Here is an 18,408-nt window from a genome sequence, read left to right as displayed (position 1 = left end):
CCTTAATAGCATGCTATTCCTGGTTTACCTGAAGAGCGTCCGTGTCTAGCGGGCTAGTTGTCTCTCATACATTGTAGTTTTACTGAGGCTTATTACTGAAGAACAGTCAGGGGCATACAGATGTAGGATCTTAATTTGACCTACGTATATTGTCACAGCAAAATAATCCTGTAGCAACAGGATTTGAACGTTTAGTCCATAATGTTTTTTGATCGGTGGTTAGGCTATCAGCTGGCCAAAAGTAGGCTACATGAAAAGTGCAATACGGTGAAATACAGTGAATTTATGTCAATCACAGAGCTCATCTGCATTTCCTGCAGTGCAGTAAAAATTCTCAGCAACAAAAGAGTGATCAAATTAAGATGCTATATCTGTTGGCACAGCAGGCTTCATTGGCTGTTAGTGATAGTACATGTGCCACTGCATGTGGCACTAGTGTGATATGAAAAAAACAGAAATAATGTGTGTTGCCAAGGGCTCCATCACCGTCACAATGAGGATATAATAATACCCATAAAACTGATTTAACTGTGCACCCTTCTACTCAGAGAGAAACATTTTAAGAGTTGTTTTTAAGGGCATTTTTATTCCCACTTCTTGCTAACATTATTGCACCTTTGTTGTTGTTGTTGTTGTTGTTGTTGTTGTTGTTGTTGTTGTTTTCAACCAAGACCATGCTTCTATTGGGAAGAGTAAAAGAGCCCGTAGAGCCGTGTTGAGTTGTGTAGCTGATTCTCTTGTCGTGAGAGAGGTAAAACAGAATGCAGGACTATCTTCTCAAAACGCTGCATTATCACAAGGCTCAATTCTTATATTATTCAGTTATTCTCAATTTAATCTCCAATTCTGTTATTAGTAGCAGTTGAGTGGAACGGATTCCCAGTAAGGGTTGGGGTCTGTTCCATTTTGAACTGGATCTGCATCCTTTTGACTTTCAAAGTCAAACTTTGATGCATGAATTAAATTGTAGTTTACCATTCTGAATTGACCGTATCCTCTGTCATTTTTCAATCAGAACCCATTGATGGGCCCTCCAGTTCCCTAACCAGTAACCAGAGGAGGCTCCCATCAGGCTCTCTTGTTTAACTCTCTGGCTGCTTATCAGACAGACCACCTACTTTCAAGGGTGAGGACATCTTCCCAGAGCTCTATCATCCAGTTAGAACCGTTCCATAAGGTTTTAAAAAACACATCTAATTCTGCCTCTCCCTCTCTCTCTCCCAACGTTGCCATACAAGCTTGGAAGGTTTTTTTCCTGTCTGTGTTGAAGCTCGGAGAGAAAATGAAATAGAGGAGCCCACACACCACAGAGAATGTGCATATTTAATTTGTTCTGTGCTTATCGGCGTGGCGATGCTGCGGGGGACAAGGGCTAGGGAGGAGGAGGGGGGTTTGAATGCAGCCCCAGCGCCATGATGAAGCCATTAGAGTGAACAGCAGCTGGCAGACACACACCATAAACCAGTTAACGCATCACAAGAGGAAACAGGGATTACTGTCTGACAATAAAAGCCGTGGTGTGTGTGTGTATTGTGTGTGTATTGTGTGTGTGTGTGTGTTGTGTGTGTGTGTGTGTCTCGAATATGAAAGAGACCGCTGCAGAATGTGGTCACTTTGTTTGGACTAAATTCCTGTACAGTAGGTTTTTGTGTATGCCGTTTTTGCTCTGGCTATACCTCTGAGTTTTCTGTATCATTGAGTGAACTGAATAGTTTTAGATTGGAATATAATGAAGATCATTACCCAAAGATGGTTCAGGCCATCCATTTAATTACAGTACTTATTTAATTTCTTAATTGGTAAATGTGCAGAATTAAATGTAAATGGGTAAACACTTCATTGAACAAATCCATTGGTTTGAATTAAGATTTTGTGACGAGTACTGAGGATACGAAGAGGCAGGACGCAGACGCAGGAATCAACAATGTAAAGGTTTACTTAACACTGAGCAAGAGAACAACAAAGAGCGAGTACACGACAAGTCACTAACAATTACACACAACACAACACTGAACAGTCCAGGGCTATATAGGGGTTGTGATGAGATGATGAGGCGCAGGTGCGCTGGAGGTGATAGGGTGCGTTGGGTTTCCATTCCGGTGTTGCCGAGGTGGTGCGCTCAGACCGCTGTCTCAGTAGACCGGCGAATCAGAGCGCTGGAGGGGAGCAACGGGAGGAGATGTGACAGATTTCCACACATTGGCATTCAGCACTATAAGGAACGGCATTATGGTAGTTAGCAAGTTGGGTACTACCAAAGCATGTCCAGAGTGCATAAAAGGGCATTACTGTGACTCAACGGTCACGTGGAATTTTACTGCGGTCATGACTCATAACTGCCTGTCTCTATTATCCAAATTCATAAAAAATATCTCACTTTCTCTCACAACCTCCCTCCCTCTCTCTCTCTCTAGTTTTCAGGGGAGGTCCCAGAGAACAGGGTGAATGTGGTGGTGGCCAATCTGACAGTGATTGACAGGGATCAGCCTCACAGCCCCAACTGGGCTGCCCAGTACCGCATCGCCAGCGGAGACCCCCAGGGTCACTTCCTCATCCGCACCAACCCTGTCAACAACGACGGCATGGTCACTGTGGTCAAGGTAGGGAACTACTTCACTGTTTTAAATAAACAACTCCAAGTGCTAAATTATGATTAACTTTGGTTCCATATTGATATGGGTGCATTTTAGTTATTTCATTTCTCTTTCCTTTCTCGTTCATCTCTCTCTCTCGCTCTCGCTCTCTCCCTCTCCCTCCAGCCGGTGGACTATGAGCAGAACAGGGCCTTCATGCTGACGGTGATAGTCTCTAACAAGGCCCCACTGGCCAGTGGGATCCAGTCTTCTCTCCAGTCTTCAGCGGGGGTCACCATCTCCGTACAGGATGTCAACGAACCCCCTGTCTTCCCCTCCAACCCCAAGTCCATCCGTTTCGAGGAGGGTGTCCCTGCAGGCACCACACTCACCGTGTTCGCTGCCCAAGACCCTGACCTCTTCATCCATCAGAATGTCCGGTACTGAATGATCACTGTTAGGAACTACAGGGCCTGGGCTTCATTTAGGATAGATGCTGATTGTATTTTGCATCGCTGTCATAAGACTGAACCACTGCCTTCTGTGACATTCTCAACTGACCTGCTCCCAAGACTAAAGTCCATTAATTTCCCTGTTGGCTAGCGACGAGGGAGGAAAGGTTACATCGTAATAAGCTGGACTGTGTCCAGCTACTCTTTACCTCTCTCTCCCTCTCCCACATACTCACTGGGTCAAAGGTCATTGAGCCACTCCATCCACTCTATCCCCAGATTCAGCACCAATCAATTCCACTCTCAATTCACTCAGGCACCCGTTAAAGAATCAATGCAGTGCAGGCAAACAAATAAACTCTAAAAACACCAGTTCTTCTCATAAATGAATTCACTCAAACTTACTCTTTCACTGTTGTTTTGTCTTCTGAGAGCCACAGAACTCCTCTTCTTCTCTCGCTACCCTGTCTCTAACTCACTGCTTTCCCTCTCTCTGTCTCTTTTTTCTCCTTTATTGATGGGAAGTCGGCCCTTTTGTCTTCTCCAGAGATGTCGTGGCAGCCGACAGGCAGCTCATGTTTGGACAGCCTGATCACCACTGGCTGATTCACTTTAGTGACCTTGCCGACAGCTGACGTGAGGAGTTGCAGTGTGTGTGCACCAGAACACTCCTCTTCCTTCCCCATCCCTCCTCCCGCCTGCTTTCTCATGTGGAGGGGGAGGAAGAGGAGAGGAGAGCAGTGGAGAGGAGAGGAGAGAGGAGAGAAAAGGGGTAGACAGGGTCTGATTTGCCAGCTAGTTTGACTGTCAGACTTGGGGGAAGTGGTAGCGTGCATGGATGGATCGTAGAACTGCACCACCAGCTGTGTGCCCTTCTCCATGTGCCAGTCTCTGCCAGCTGGGTGTCAGAGAGAGGCGTGAGTGCCCCCGGGCTGCCACCGTGGCATGGGGAGAGATGACAGAGCCTCTCACAACAACTAGAGACCTCTGTTTCACCTGCCAATGGACATCAAATCCAAACTGACACCAAAGTCTGTTGGCGTGACTTTCTAACTCTCATTTTCTTGTTATTTTTCTTTCTAATCTGTTGTTGATTTCCCCATGACGGAGCACCACATCGATACCTCGATATATCTGTTCGTCTTTACCTCCCTCCATCCCTTGGAGTCCAAATGTGGCAGAGTGTTTCATTAAGGGGAGATTTAGCTGCTTAGCTGCTATTATCTCCCACACATCTCGTTGGCACTCGCTAACTTGTGTGATCCTCCAGCGTGTTCTCTAATTAGACCTATTCTCATCATCATCAGCAGCAACATCAAACCTCCTCCCACCAGGCATCTGATCTCTCTATACCTCTGTCTCTCTCTCTATATATACAGTGCCTTTGGAAAGTATTCAGACCCCTTGACTTTTTCCACATTTTGTTACGTTACAGCCTTATTCTAAAATTGATTAAATAAAAACATGTTCTCAGCAATCTACACACAATACCCCATAATGACAAAGCAAAAACAGGCTGTTAGAAACGTTTGCAAATGTATAGAAAATCAAAAACAGAAATACCTTATTTACATAGGTATTCAGACCCTTTGCTATGAGACTCGAAATTGAGCTCGGGTGCATCCTGTTTCCTTTGATCATTATTGAGATGTTTCAACAACTTGATTGGAGTCCACCTGTGGTAAATTCAATTGATTGGACATGATTTGGAAATATAAGGTCCCACAGTTGACAGTGCATGTCAGAAGGAATTGTCCGTAGAGCTTCGAGGCACAGATCTGGGGAAGGGTACCAAAACATTTCTGCAGCATTGAAGATCTCCAAGAACACAGTGGCCTCCATCATTCTTAAATGGAAGAAGTTTGGAACCACCAAGACTCTTCCTAGATCTGGCCACCCGTACAAACTGAGCAATCGAGGTAGAAGGGCCTTGTTCAGGGAACCCAATGGTCAGCTGTAGAGTTCCTCTGTGGAGATGGGAGAACCTTCCAGAAGGACAACCATCTCTGCAGCACTCCACCAGTCAGGCCTTTGTGGTAGAGTGGCCAGACGGAAGCTACTCAGTAAAAAGCACACGACAGCGAGTTTGCCAAAAGGCACCTAAAGACTCTCAGACCATGAGAAACAAGATTCTCTGGGGCGAAGGTTCACCTTCCAACAGGACAACGACCCTAAGCACACAGCCAAGACAATGCAGGAGTGGCTTCAGGACAAGTTTCTGAATGTCCTTGAGTGGCCCAGCCAGAGCCCGGATTCGAACCCGATCGGACATCTCTGGAGAGACCTGAAAATAGCTGTGCAGCAGCTCCCCATCCAACCTAACAGAGCTTGATAGCTTGAGAGGATCTGCAGAGAAGAATGGGAAGAACTCCCCAAATACAGGTGTGCCAAGCTTATAGCGTCATACCCAAGAAGACTTGAGGCTGTAATTGCTGCAAAAGGTGCTTCAACAAATGACTGAGTAAAGGGTCTGAATACTTATGTAAATGTCATATTTCCGTTTTTTATTTGTAATACTTTTGCAAAAATGTCTAAAAACCCGTTTTCGTTTTATCATATTATGGGGTATTGTGTGTAGATTGATGATAATTATTTATTTTTTAATCAATTTTAGAATAAGGCTGTAACGTAACAAAATGTAAAAAAAGTCAAGGGGTATGAATACTTTCCGAATGCACTATATATCTCTCCATCTCTCCACACAGTGAGAAACACATTTTAACTGAGTAATCACATTGATTTACATTGTTTTATTGAGAAGAGATACACTGAGTATACCAAACATTAGGAACACCTTGAGTTGCATTCGCGTGGCAGTGTTACCTGCATGAAGGTTAGCTCCTTTCCCTGTAATTAACCTCTCCACTCTCCACTTAAATACTAATTTGTTTCCTTTCTGCAAATTGCATTTCATTTGCATCAGTTGACTCTATTTAGCTGTCAACTGTTTACTTGACAAAACCAAGCTGCAAGAATACCATACTGCTTCCTGATGCAGGGGAGATGTTTGCAATGTTAAACTCCTGATCCTATATGGAAGTTAAGATTAAATACAGGGTATTCGCTGATTCCACTTCTATGATATATTAAGGTGTTATCACCCATGTTCCCTCTAATCTGCACACGTGCGGGGGCGCGCAGTAGACCCAAGACTGCCTTGCAGCTCCCCGGGACAGCCGTGCAGAGCGCAGAAGAACTATCAGACCCATGAGAGAAGCACGAGATTGAACTTCACTCAACTTTCTAGATTTTTCCCTGTTAGTTAACACTATCAACGTTTCCCTTTACTGTGGCAATTGTCATCGAATCAACGCAATATTAGCCACTTTCAATGCAACATACCGAAACAAAACAAACTATGCAAGAGATTTTGTTGTAGGCCGAACACATCGGAGTAGGATTCTATTGTGCATGACTCAGCCAGTACTCTACACAGACCGGTGCGGCATAACCAATCAGAGCTGCAGTAGGCCTATATGCAAATAGACCATTGCCATATATGGACCTGTGCCATTTACTTTGAACTGGACTGTGTTTACAGCTGTGGTCGTGAGTAGATGCGCTTGTTTTGAGATCAAAGCAAGAGCTGCATGTAGCCACGTGTGCAAATGTTGTTAATATCCTTTGCTAGTTAGTGAGTTATTAGCCCAGTTATAGTCATTTGTAGTCAGCTATAGGGGAGGGATTGCTTCCTACAAGAGCACAAAACATACATTTCTAGACATCTTTGAAAAAGTGTTGTATTTTGAGACTGGCTTGAATAAGCAAAGTAGCCAATAGGCAGAGGTTAGCATAATTTGTCTGATTCTCTGTAATAATGGTATGGGAATAGTAATGCATTTTATGTTGTAAAGTGGTTTCTTGCATCAAACACAAAAACATTTCCAGTCACCTCCTTGTCTGAAGGACAAGTGGATAAGCAGGTTAATGTCAAGCCCTGCATGTTTTTTTCAAAGGTCTAATGGAATGTAGGCCTACATTGAACACCACACATTGACTGCTACTGCAGGCTGAATGATAGAACAGCTATTTCCATGTTAAATTGTTATGGGATGTTTTTTCTCCATTGTTTTTTATGGTAGGCCACTCTGGTATGCCTACATTATGATCAAATAGCCACAGTAGTTTACTTGGCCACTGTTAAAACTGTAACTTAAAGCGGGCACAGCCTCAGTGTTCACAGGAAACGCGCGCTGGAAGTTGTACAGAATTTTCACAACGTTCAAGTTTGCGCTCAGCAGACCTGAAATTTGCTCAGTGCCGAAAAAAATGAGAGGTAACATTGGTTATCACTATGGGATTAGATATGTTGTAATAGTTTCTACTGTGTGTCTCCAGGTACTCAAAGCTGTCTGACCCAGCTAACTGGCTGAGGATCAACAGGACCAACGGTCAGATCACCACCATGGCTGTGCTGGACAGGGAGTCCATGTACGTCAGGAACAACATATATGAGGCCACCTTCCTGGCTGCCGACAATGGTAAGTCTGGGAAGTGAGTGTGTGTGTGTGTGTGTGTGTTTGTGTGTGTGTTGCCTGCTCAATGCATCCCTTGTGTACTTGGGAGAGAAGTGAAATATCTGTCTAAATGTGCCACAGGTGCGTGCTCTCAAAGCTGCTGTAGCGATCGGTGAAGTACTCTAAAACCAATCGACCCAAACCATTACAAATAGAGGTTAGTGCTCTGTGTTTGAGAGGGAGGGCCCAGGTGGTTTTGTACAACAGAGATATGAAGGATTGGATTGCAGGAATGAGGTGGGTTGCCCTCGAGCGTGCAGAGTTTAGGCCAACAAGCTGTTGACTGCCTATTGATTTCAAACACCAGTCGACACAGGGATATATTCCACTTTGATTGAGTTTTGCTTTTATTTATTCTGCTCCACCAAGGAGGGAGCTCAACAAAGCGCCAAGCCAATCGTTACAGACAAGCAGTCGATGGGGGTGCTCTGCTGTGCTGAGGCAGTAGACCTTTACATACTGTAGCTGTAAGTCATGCACTGCATTACTCTCTAATAGAAGAAACTGTTGGATCTCCTCAGTGTGATGAGCTTGGGTGAACTGCATTCATGCAGAGAGTGCAGCATCCGTTACTTAGCAGAAAATACTCCATGGTAATCAGTCAGCTATACAAGGCTGTTAGTCTTTTTGTCACGGACTGTAGGTTAGGGTGTGTTGTCATAGCGTCAGAGTCTGACTGTACATTAGGATGTGTTTGTTGTTATAGTATATTGTAGGTTAGGGTGTGTTGTCATAGGGTCAGAGTCTGACTGTACATTAGGATGTGTTTGTTGTCATAGCATATTGTAGGTTAGGGTGTGTTGTCATAGGGTCAGAGTCTGACTGTACATTAGGATGTGTTTGTTGTCATAGCATATTGTAGGTTAGGGTGTGTTTCTCCTCATTTTAACAACAGCCCCTGTGTGCTGTGTGAGGGAGATATGTGGTGCTTTCCAGTAAAGTCATTTCATAACTGTGTCCTCTGAGAGTGCTGAGCTCCAGACTCACACAGAGTGAAATATTTATGTGCCGTTTCATTTGTTATGGCTGTCATCACTGGGAGCATTCACAATAAATGCATGCTGTATTCTTCCATCACTCTCAAACCCTCCCTCAATATTCTCTCAGCTCCTTCATTTCCCATCCCTCTGTCCCTTTGCTGTCTTCTATTTTTATTATATTTCTCCTCTTCAGATGAAAGTGGTTTTTAGGTACTGTATATGCATGAAGTTACCCTCTTCCTCGAATTGATTACATTTCTCTCACTTTCTTCCCTCTATATTTCTCTCCTCCCCCCTCCCCCCTCCCCCCTCCCCCCTCCCCCCATCTGTCTCTCTTTTTCCTCTTTCTCTCCTCCGCCCTCCTCTCCCACCCCCTTCCCCCTCTCTCAGGCTCTCCCCCAGCCAGTGGAACAGGTACTCTACAGATCCATCTGATAGATGTGAATGACAACGCTCCAGTGCTGATGCCCAAGGAGGCCCAGGTGTGTGAACGCGCCAGCCCCCGCTCCAGGGTCAACATCACAGCCTCCGACGCCGACGCTGACCCCCACGTGGGGCCTTTTGTGTTCGAGCTGCCTTCCTACCCCCCTAGCGTCCGACGCAACTGGACCGTCTCCCGCATAAGCGGTAAGACACGGCTAGCCTGTGTTACCATTATGAGATCTTTACCAGAGGTGTAGTGTGTCAGAGTTCATATACTGAAGCCTCCTCTCTACACTGTCCCAGTATGATGCTTTCTGTTGTTTTATATTGTCTAATGTGTGTGTGTGGATGCTGGCTCCCTGTGTGTTTGCTGCTGTGTGACAGATGGCATGGTGTGGTCTCAGGCTGATGGATTGTGGTATAATGGAGGTCTTACAGTACATGCCACTATTCTCCCAGCTCTGTCTCATGTTGACATATGAGCTGTGTGCTTTGTGACAGATCACATCCATTCATCTCTCTGGTCTGATAGACAAGATGCCACCCCTACAGATTAATCTATGACACTATTTCTTTTAACAATCCGATACAACTGAGGGCTATGTTTTTGGTATAAGACCGTGAGGTAGTCAGGTCTAGGTGATCTGTTTGGCATTCCCTTTCTTTACAAAAAATATGCCTCTTAAATAGAAAAGAACTCGACTCTAAAGTCAAGAAATAACTGAAACGTTATGTTGGCAACTACATGTTATGGCAAATACTAGATCAAGAAGTGGAGACAAACAAATACAGTGAAACAACGCGACCATTGACCAAGTAGCTGAAGAACCGACTAAAGTGAGTTTAGAGATACTACTAATAGAAATTCGAACTGGCAATGAGAAACTGTCCAAGCAGATGAAGAAAATATCAGATGATGTCAAAAAATCTACACTGATATGACTGACCTGGGCAAACGCGTGGCGAAGGCTGAAACCGGGTTAACTATGGAGAAAATCGCACTGGAAAAGATCCTGAAAACCGTGGATCAACAAAAATACATAATTACGGGGCTTAATGAAAGATAAAACGGGATGGAGGACTTCAGTCGCTGTTCAAATCTTCGTTCCGTATATTTCCCCGAAAGCCATGTAACAACCGAAATGGAAGAATTCCTGGAAAAGGTAATACCAGAACTACTGGGCCAGAAGAACGTCACACGGGCTCCCACAATTGAACGAGCACATCGAACAGGCGGCCCGAGAGGTGACACATCACCCTGAAATCAGCAAAAGAAGCTACCCGATTCCTGGATAACCTGGACAAGGAGAACAGTGGAAATGGCAATTAATGAAATGTATAGACTACAGGACAGCCTCTCAACAGAAGATGTACGACAGATGGGGCACTGGACTATTGAACTTTTTAGGCTACTGAAAAGAGGTGAACGATGGACTGTTACATCCCACCACATCAAAGACACAAAAGAGAAAGGTATGTGTTGTTAATGCCTTCACTCACATGCCTATTGGAAAGACAATCACAGCACCACTCAGGCGATCTGTCTACAGTGGGGGAAAAAAGTATTTAGTCAGCCACCAATTGTGCAAGTTCTCCCACTTAAAAAGATGAGAGAGGCCTGTAATTTTCATCATAGGTACACGTCAACTATGACAGACAAAATGAGAAAAAAAAATCCAGAAAATCACATTGTAGGATTTTTTATGGTGGAAAATAAGTATTTGGTCAATAACAAAAGTTTCAATACTTTGTTATATACCCTTTGTTGGCAATGACACAGGTCAAACGTTTTCTGTAAGTCTTCACAAGGTTTTCACACACTGTTGCTGGTATTTTGGCCCATTCCTCCATGCAGATCTCGTCTAGAGCAGTGATGTTTTGGGGCTGTCGCTGGGCAACACAGACTTTCTACTCCCTCCAAAGATTTTCTATGGGGTTGAGATCTGGAGACTGGCTAGGCCACTCCAGGACCTTGAAATGCTTCTTACAAAGCCACTCCTTCATTGCCCGGGCGGTGTGTTTGGGATCATTGTCATGCTGAAAGACCCAGCCACGTTTCATCTTCAATGCCCTTGCTGATGGAAGGAGGTTTTCACTCAAAATCTCACGATACATGGCCCCATTCATTCTTTCCTTTACACGGATCAGTCGTCCTGGTCCCTTTGCAGAAAAAACAGCCCCAAAGCATGATGTTTCCACCCCCATGCTTCACAGTAGGTATGGTGTTCTTTGGATGCAACTCAGCATTCTTTGTCCTCCAAACACGACGAGTTGAGTTTTTACCAAAAAGTTCTATTTTGGTTTCATCTGACCATATGACATTCTCCCAATCCTCTTCTGGATCATCCAAATGCACTCTAGTAAACTTCAGACGGGCCTGGACATGTACTGGCTTAAGCAGGGGGACACGTCTGGCACTGCAGGATTTGAGTCCCTGGCGGCGTAGTGTGTTACTGATGGTAGGCTTTGTTATTTTGGTCCCAGCTCTCTGCAGGTCATCCACTAGGTCCCCCCGTGTGGTTCTGGGATTTTTGCTCACCGTTCTTGTGATCATTTTGACCCCACGGGGTGAGATCTTGCGTGGAGCCCCAGATCGAGGGAGATTATCAGTGGTCTTGTATGTCTTCCATTTCCTAATAATTGCTCCCACAGTTGATTTCTTCAAACCAAGCTGCTTACCTATTGCAGATTCAGTCTTCCCAGCCTGGTGCAGGTCTACAATTTTGTTTCTGGTGTCCTTTGACAACTCTTTGGTCTTGGCCATAGTGGAGTTTGGAGTGTGACTGTTTGAGGTTGTGGACAGGTGTCTTTTATACTGATAACAAGTTCAAACAGGTGCCATTAATACAGGTAACGAGTGGAGGACAGAGGAGCCTCTTAAAGAAGAAGTTACAGGTCTGTGAGAGCCAGAAATCTTGCTTGTTTGTAGGTGACCAAATACTTATTTTCCACCATAATTTGCAAATAAATTCATTAAAAATCCTACAATGTGATTTTCGGGATTTTTTCTCTCTCAATTTGTCTGTCATAGTTGACGTGTACCTATGATGAAAATTACAGGCCTCTCTCATCTTTTTAAATGGGAGAACTTGCACAATTGGTGGCTGACTAAATACTTTTTTCCCCACTGTAAATGAATAACATTTTAATGACTATTGACTATGCAGCAGAAATGGCAAACCATTAATTGGTAGGCTATAGCCATCAACTATTTGTTTAAATAACAAGTGAACAAGACACATGATGATTGCTATGATCTGGACAATTATTTTTGAATGCTCCCCAGCCGATAGGCTATAAAAGCCTGAGTGGGTGGGAATAAATTAAATGGCCCATATGTGAAAAAAGACTGGGAGAGATGAAATGTCATACATCCTAAGAAGCTGAAATTGTAAACACACAGTACTTTTATTTCCGTTGCTCTCTTCCTTCCTTCTTTTTAAAACATTTAATTTACTGTTGCCCGAATTAAGGCATCATAACGGGAAAATTGATATATGAATTGAAAAATGTCTTATCAATGTGGGCAACATGATATCATCACGTGTTGACTATCCTTTCCTTTTTCATTCTCCCATAGAAAGTGCACTGAATAATGTTAATGTTTTGGTTGAATGAATTTTGAAGAAACATGGACAATTGCTGAGTTTATAAAAGAGAGTGACAAACAAGCAGGCTATGTGCACGAAGCCCACAATTATGCACCTTTCAATCATTATTTTCAGCTCTTTGTTGGACAATTATATCGAAATGAATTCATTAACTGAATCCCAATGTGGAATGTACATGAAATGTAGCTAGGCCAACTGAACATGTAGCTGATAAACTCTGGAAAAACAAGTGAATAAATGGCACTCGCTTTGCCTTTACCAGTGCCCAGAGCGGACGGATGTTGCATTGATGTTACAAGTCATTATACCACCCTGCTCTTAGTGATCCGCCCGCTCTGTCCCCCGGTGGGTCAAGACGAGTGAGCCCCACATGTGGTTGTGTGCAGTACAACGGAACTGTAGGCTACTCCAGTGGTTATAGGCCTACATCTGTTTGCATTTATTTAATTGGAGAATTATATGGAGAGTTTTAACACATTGTTCTATTTAATATACTATAATGATCCCTAATGCCTAAATAATCAAATTCATTTTATTCACAATTAACACAGTGATGGCAAGTGCTTTATATGCTGTTTTTCTCATGTTATTGACCCTGAGAGGGATAACCTATTCCTTTCCTTTGGAAAACAAGAGGTAGGCCTATCACGCTGGCCAGGACAAATTATTCATATATACTTTAGAAGGGTCTCATCTATCTCAGAAGGTAGAACCAGCCTTAGACAGGACTCCTTAATTATAATCATAATGATGATCATAATAATAATATATTTATTACACAACCAGTCAAAGGTTTGGACACACCTACTCATTCAAGGGTTTTTCTTTATTTGTACTATTTTTTACATTGTAGAATAATAGTGAATACATCAAAACTATGAAATAACACATATGGAATCATGTAGTAACCAACAAAGTGTTAAACAAATATATTTTATATTTGAGATTTTTCAAACAGCCACCCTTTGCCTTGATGACAGCTTTGCACACTCTTGGCATTCTCTCAACCAGCTTCATGAGGTAGTCACCTGGAATGCATTTCAATTAACAGGTGTGCCTTCTTAAAAGTTAATTTGTGGAATTAGTTCCTTAATGCATTTGAGCCAATCAGTTGAGTTGTGACAATGAAGGGGGGGATATACAGAAGATAGCCCTATTTGGTAAAAGACCAAGTCCATATTTGGCAAGAACAGCTCAAATAAGCAAAGAGAAACAACAGTCCATCATTACTTTAAGACATGAAGGTCAGCAAATACGGAAAATTGAGACACATCTTAACGTCAACTGTTCAGAGGGGACTGTGTGAATCATGCCTTCAAGGTCGAATTGCTGCAAAGAAACCACTACTAAATGACACCAATAAGATGAAGAGACCTGCTTGGGCCAAGAAACACGACTAATGGACGTTATACCGGTGGAAATGTGTTATTTGGTCTGGAGTCCAAATTGGAGATTTTTGGTTCCAACCGCTGTGTCTTTGTGAGACACGATGTGGGTGAACGGATGATCGCCACATGTGTAGTTCCCACCGTAAAGCATGGAGGAGGAGGTGTTATGGTGTGGGGGTGCTTTGCTGGTGACACTGTCTGTGATTTATTTAGAATTCAAGGCACACTTAACCAGCATGGCTACCACAGCATTCTGCAGCGATACACCATCCCATCTGGTTTGGGCTTAGTGGGAGTATCATTTGTTTTTCAACAGGACAATGACCCAACACACCTCCAGGCTGTGTAAGGGCTATGTTACCAAGAAGGAGAGTGATGGAGTGCTGCATCAGATGACCTGGCCTCCACAATCCCCTGACCACAACCCAATTGAGATGGTTTGGGATGAGTCAGACGGCAGAGTGAAGGAAAAGCATCCAACAAGTGCTCAGCATATGTGGGAACTCCTTCAAGACTGTTGAAAAAGCATTCCAGGTGAAGCTGGTTGAGAGAATGCCAAGAGTGCGCAAAGCTGTCATCAAGGCAAAGGGTGGCTATTTAAAGAATCTCAAATATATAATATATTTTGATTTGTTTAACACTTTTTCGGTTACTACATGATTCCATATGTGTTATTTCATAGTTTGAATGTCTTCACTATTATTCTACAATGTAAAAATAAGAAAAACCCTTGAATGAGTAGGTGTGTCCAAACTTTTGACTGGTACTGTACATGTTTTTGGAAATACATTTAAGTAATGAAGTACTCCCAACTCCCATCTGAGAAGCTCTTAAAGCATATACAAGAGGTTGCATCATGTCTTACCTTTCACATAAGAAAAATAATACCCATAAAGAATTAGAAATACTAGAACAGAAAATCCACGGCTTAGAAGGAAAACACAGTTTAGATAGAAATGCTAACACCCTTCAACAAAACACAGTTTAGATAGAAATGCTAACACCCTTCAACAAAACACAGTTTAGATAGAAATGCTAACACCCTTCAACAGTTGAACACTTTGAAGCTCGAATGTAACACAATAAACACCTGATCTGCAGAGATTGCTTCCATGAAATCCTAGCAACAATATGTTGAGCAAGGTGAAAGTGCAGGGAAAATACTTGCTTGGTAAATTAAGAAAGAGGAAGAGAAACGTACTGTACCATCCATAGCATTCAAACCCCAGATGGTAGCATAATAATCGATCCTTCTGAAATCAACTCAGTATTTAAAATATTTGATCACAAACTGTATCAATCTTAAAACAAAAGTTAAAAGGAGGATATATACAATTTTCTTAATGAGGCCATTTTAATTATAAGTGAACCTGAGAAAATGAATATGGATAGAAACATTACCCCAGGTGAATTGTTGGAGTCCATCAATAATCTACAAAATAGGAAATCTCCTGGTAATGATGGATTCCCAGTGAAATGTATAGACACTTCCATTCCAAATGACTAAAGCCTATGTTACTTATGCTCACAGCAGCTCTAGAGAAAAATGTACTTCCCCAGTCACTATGTTTGGCTACAATCACCCTACTTAAAAAGAAAGATAAGGATCGATTGTCATGCGGATCTTTCCGCCATTCATGAATGTGGATTACAAAATCATTGGTAAAGTATTGGCTTTTCGCATAGAAACAGTAACACAAAAGTTGATTCACTCAGATCAAACCGTAGTTTATACAGAACAGGATATCTTCAGACAATCTCTGCCATTTTTTCAATATAATCCATCAAACCAAGAACTTGAATGCTCCAAAAGTGGCAGTACCAATAGCTGCTAAAAAAAAGCATTCGATAGGGTGGAATGGGCATATTTGGTGACTGTCTTAATAAAGTTTGATTTTGGTCCGTTATTTATTTCCTGGATTGAGCTATTGTACAAATCCCCCAAAACATATATACAAACAAATGGACAGATCTCTGAATCAATTAGCATCAGTAATTAGAACTCATGGCTCAATCCTGGGCATAGAGATTGGTGGAGATCAACATGTAATATCATTGTATGCAGATGACATTTTACTTTATTTATCTGAACCAGAACATTCTCTGTCATTTATTTTACTACTGTTGGACACATATGGTGCTGTATTTAAAGTGAATTGGGAGAAAACTGAAATAATGCCAATTTCTAATTATACTTCTCAAGCTTAGAAAGTACATTTAAGTGGACATGGACAAAGTCACATATGAAATACCTGGGTGTACTGATACCATGCAATCTGGAGGAGGTATACAAAATCAATTACTTTCCTTTAATAGATAAATTTGAATCCAATGTTCAGAGTTGGAGATCTCTCCCAATTTCTATGTTAGGTAGAGTCAACATAATCAAAATGAAAATATGACCAAGATTGATGTATTTATTCCAGGCCCTGCCAGTTTCAATTCCATCCAACCTTTTTAATAAAATAAATGGCCTGCTCTCCAACTTTATTTGGAATGGAAAGACCTCAACACTCAAATTGACTGTTTTACACTTGCCTTATACAGTTGAAGTCGGAAGTTTACATACACTTAGGTTGGAGTCATTCAAACTAATTTTTCAAACACTCCACAAATTTATTGTTAACAAACTATAGTTTTGGCAAGTCGGTTAGTAATTTTTCCAACAATTGTTTACAGACAGATTATTTCACTTATAATTCACTGTATCACAATTCCAGTGGGTCAGAAGTTTACATACACTAAGTTGACTGTGCCTTTAAACAGCTTGGAAAATTCCAGAAAATGATGTCATGGCTTTAGAAGCTTCTGATAGGCTAATTGACATCATTTGAGTCAATTGGAGGTGTACCTGTGGATGTATTTCAAGGCCTAGCTTCAAACTCAGTGCCTCTTTGCTTGACATCATGGGAAAATCAAAAGAAATCAGCCAAGACCTCAGAAAAAAAATTGTAGACCTCCACAAGTCTGGTTCATCCTTGGGAGCAATTTCCAAACGCCTGAAGGTACCATGTTCATCTGTACAAACAATAGTACGCAAGTATAAACACCATGGGACCACGCAGCCGTCATACCGCTCAGGAAGGAGATGCGTTCTGTCTCCTAGAGATTAACGTACTTTGGTGTGAAAAGTGCAAATCAATCCCAGAACAACAGCAAAGAACCTTGTGAAGATGCTGAAGGAAACACGTACAAAAGTATCAATATCCATAGTAAAACGAGTCCTATATCTACATAACCTGAAAGGCCGCTCAGCAAGGAAGAAGCCACTGCTCCAAAACCGCCATAAAAAAGCCAGACTACAGTTTGCAACTGCACATGGGGACAAAGATCACACTTTTTGGAGAAACAAAAGTAGACCTGTTTGGCCATAATGACCATCGTTATGTTTGGAGGAAAAAGGGCGCTGCTTGCAAGCCGAAGAACACCATCCCAACGTGAAGCACAGGGGTGGCAGCATCATGCTGTGGGGGTGCTTTGCTGCAGGAGGGACTGGTGCACTTCACAAAATAGATGGCATCATGAGGAAGGAAAATTATGTGGATATATTGAAGCAACATCTCAAGACATCAGTCAGGAAGTTAAATCTTGGTCGCAAATGGGTCTTCCAAATGGACAATGACCCCAAGCATACTTCCAAAGTAATGGCAAAATGGCTGAAGGACAACAAAGTCAAGGTATTGGAGTGGCCATCACAAAGCCCTGACCTCAATCCTATAGAACATTTGTGGGCAGAACTGAAAAAGCGTGTGCGAGCAAGGAGGCTTACAAACCTGATTCAGTTACACCAGCTCTGTCAGGAGGAATGGGCCAAAATTCACCCAACTTATTGTGGGAAGCTTGTGGAAGGCTACTCAAAACGTTTGATCCAAGTTAAACAATTTTAAGGCAATGCTACCAAATACTAATTGAGTGTATGTAAACTTATGACCCACTGGGAATGTGATGAAAGAAATAAAAGCTGAAATAAATCATTCTCTCTACTATTATTCTGACATTTCACATTCTTAAAAAAAGTGGTGATCCTAACTGACCTAAAACAGGGAATTTTTACTAGGATTAAATGTCAGGAATTATGAAAAACAGAGTTTAAATGTATTTGGCTAAGGTGTAAGTAAACTTCCGACTTCAACTCTAAATGTAATACCTTATGATTATTTAAGATAATTCATAGGACTGACAGAATGCATGTAACGCACCCAAAAATGTCACATTTTGGTTGGAGATGCAAAAAGCACAAAGGAACCCTATTACATATGCTGTGGTTCTGTGATAAACTGACATTTTGGGATAATGTATGTGCTATCATTTCATTGTGTCTAGGAATTTATATACATTTCCATCTGTTGGGAAATGTAAATATTGGTGTTTTGTAGTCTAGGTCTAATTATGGTCCTCTGTAGCTCAATTGGTAGAGCATGGCGCTTGTAACGCCAGGGTAGTGGGTTCGATCCCCGGGACCAC

At 42.3% G+C, this 18,408-nt stretch overlaps 1 protein-coding gene across 1 annotated transcript in view; it reads left to right on the top strand.

Annotated features, from left to right (window-relative positions):
* LOC121578228 (cadherin-4-like) overlaps positions 1–18,408 on the top strand; it is a 65,938-nt gene that overhangs the window by 45,618 nt on the left and 1,912 nt on the right. The window contains 4 exon segments of the mRNA XM_041892438.2: positions 2,415–2,600; positions 2,760–3,013; positions 7,364–7,506; positions 8,913–9,149. Of these exon segments, the coding sequence (XP_041748372.2) occupies positions 2,415–2,600; positions 2,760–3,013; positions 7,364–7,506; positions 8,913–9,149 (820 nt within the window).

Source organism: Coregonus clupeaformis, chromosome 12 (genome assembly GCF_020615455.1).
Source record: "Coregonus clupeaformis isolate EN_2021a chromosome 12, ASM2061545v1, whole genome shotgun sequence".
Taxonomy (NCBI): domain Eukaryota; kingdom Metazoa; phylum Chordata; class Actinopteri; order Salmoniformes; family Salmonidae; genus Coregonus; species Coregonus clupeaformis.
Note: the sequence above shows the minus strand (reverse complement) of the source record. Positions and strands in the feature narration are given on the sequence as shown.